Source organism: Triticum aestivum, chromosome 3B, assembly GCF_018294505.1.
Source record: "Triticum aestivum cultivar Chinese Spring chromosome 3B, IWGSC CS RefSeq v2.1, whole genome shotgun sequence".
NCBI lineage: Eukaryota > Viridiplantae > Streptophyta > Magnoliopsida > Poales > Poaceae > Triticum > Triticum aestivum.
Genome location: NC_057801.1, coordinates 719,565,126 through 719,567,085, shown reverse-complemented (window position 1 = coordinate 719,567,085; position 1,960 = coordinate 719,565,126). Strand labels below are relative to the sequence as shown.

General features: G+C 44.9%; 1 protein-coding gene across 1 annotated transcript; it reads left to right on the top strand.

Annotated features, from left to right (window-relative positions):
• Window positions 1–772: 772 nt before the first annotated feature.
• Window positions 773–1,429, top strand: LOC123066192 (uncharacterized). Its single transcript, XM_044489324.1, has one exon. It carries the CDS (start codon window positions 857–859, stop codon window positions 1,088–1,090), a length of 234 nt encoding a protein of 77 aa, XP_044345259.1. The 5' UTR covers window positions 773–856; the 3' UTR covers window positions 1,091–1,429.
• The last annotated feature ends 531 nt before the right edge of the window (window positions 1,430–1,960 follow it).

The window sequence follows — 1,960 nt, the reverse complement described above, 5'->3', positions numbered from 1 at the left end:
AAAATACAAAAGCCAATAAAAACTAGAAAGAACATTTAGAAACAGGCCCAGGCAACGTATATATAGGGGGCATGTTTTAATCTCAACCATTAATCCATATCAAAAAAAGTTAATGTTTCCACGTGTGGTGAAGCATACCTAAACTATTTCATACTCCCTCCATTTCATAATATTTTAAGTTTTACATTTATCTTAAATCAAACATCTTTAAGTTTGACCAAATCTATAATAAATATATCAACATATACAACATCAACCGTATATAGCATGAAAATATACTTCATGATGAATTTTTATAGTTATACTTTATGATAAATCTAATGAGACTAGTTTGATGTTGCCGATGAATTATCCATAGGCATAATCAAATTTGAAGACCTTTAACTTAGAATAAGCCTAAAATTCGGGTATTTTGGAACATAGTGTATTTTCTAATAGTTAAATAATAATTAAATGCCCTGTATTTTTTTTAGGGTAAAAAATGCGCTATAATTTAAAAACCATTTCTCCTTTCGTTTCTCGCAGATATGGATTACGGGACCGAGCAAAGTTTAAAACGCACCGCATGCATGACGCATACGAACAGAAGGTCCCATGCTAATAGGCGTTCCAATGGCTTCAACATTAGGAATTGTGGATCCACGCCATTTGCCTACACTTAAGCAGAACCGCAAGAACACGAGACGTTCTCCTGAACCCACTCCCCACCACCCCTCTCTCGCTCTCCTCCCACTATAAATCCTCAAGAACACCGCCTCCTTCCTCCACCCACCACCAGAGCTCGCGAATAATCCACCGCAATAAGCACATAAACCCACCTCCATCCGCGCAATCTCTCAATCTTGCAAAGGCATCAATGGCGGGCGCAAGGAACAACGAGCTGCGCATGACCCTGCTCGGCCTGGCCCTGCTGGGGCTCCTGCTGGTGAGCCACACCGCGGCTCCGGTGGATGCTGCCGCGGGCGTGCAGGAGAACAGCTTCTCCATGAACGGCGCCGGCGGCCGCAGTCTCAACAGCTTCAGCATGAACACCGCCGAGGGCGAGGGCGCCAAGGGGGGGAAAGCCAAACCCGCCGCCGGCGACTTCTGATCGACGACCCTCCGTCCGCCGGCGTCGAGTACTAATTAAATAATTTATCCTCCGGTTACCCCGGGCTTGCATGCATGCATGCACGCATGGCTCGTGCGGTGGGCGCGCAGGATCGATCGATCGGCCGGCCGCCCGGAGCTCCTGCATGCACGCGCGCGAATGCTGCCTCGATCGTTTGATTAGGTATCGTGATTTTTGTTCTTGTGTGTAATTTGGATGTGCAGATGCAGTGCGTGTGCTGCACCCATCCGTTGTGTTCTTCAGTGTAAGGGCCGTCTGTTCGTTTGTACGTGGCCTCACTGATCATTATGAAAATTATTATATTATTTCTTAAACCAATGGACCGTAGGTGGTCATTAGAGATACGGAATCGAACACGATAAAGAAATCAACACGAGAGACACGTGATTTTAACGTGGAAAACATATCCAACACGAGGGGGGATGGTAACGGGCGTCAGCCAGCAAATCTTCACTATATCGAAGGAGGTTGCAAGCGCCGGGATCTACAATTGATCAACTTATCTCGTACGGTGACTTACAAAGCATATATATAACACAGGTGACCTAGGTCAATACTGATCTCCACTTCGGCCCAAGCCTACAGACGACGGGTCTCGCTCCGCTCACTTGTCAGAAGTTAGCATTTATGTTATACTTGAATTTGGATCATAACATAACAAACTTCACCTTGAGAAAAATTCCATCTTATAGCATGAATGAGAACCTTCTCCCTGCACAACAAAGAAAACACTTTTGGCGCCAAACAACCACTAGGGCTAATGTGTTATATCAACTAAGTCTGAGCAAAGCTTAAACTTAGCAACAGGAACTGACTTTGTCAACATATCAGCAGGATTATCATGAGTAG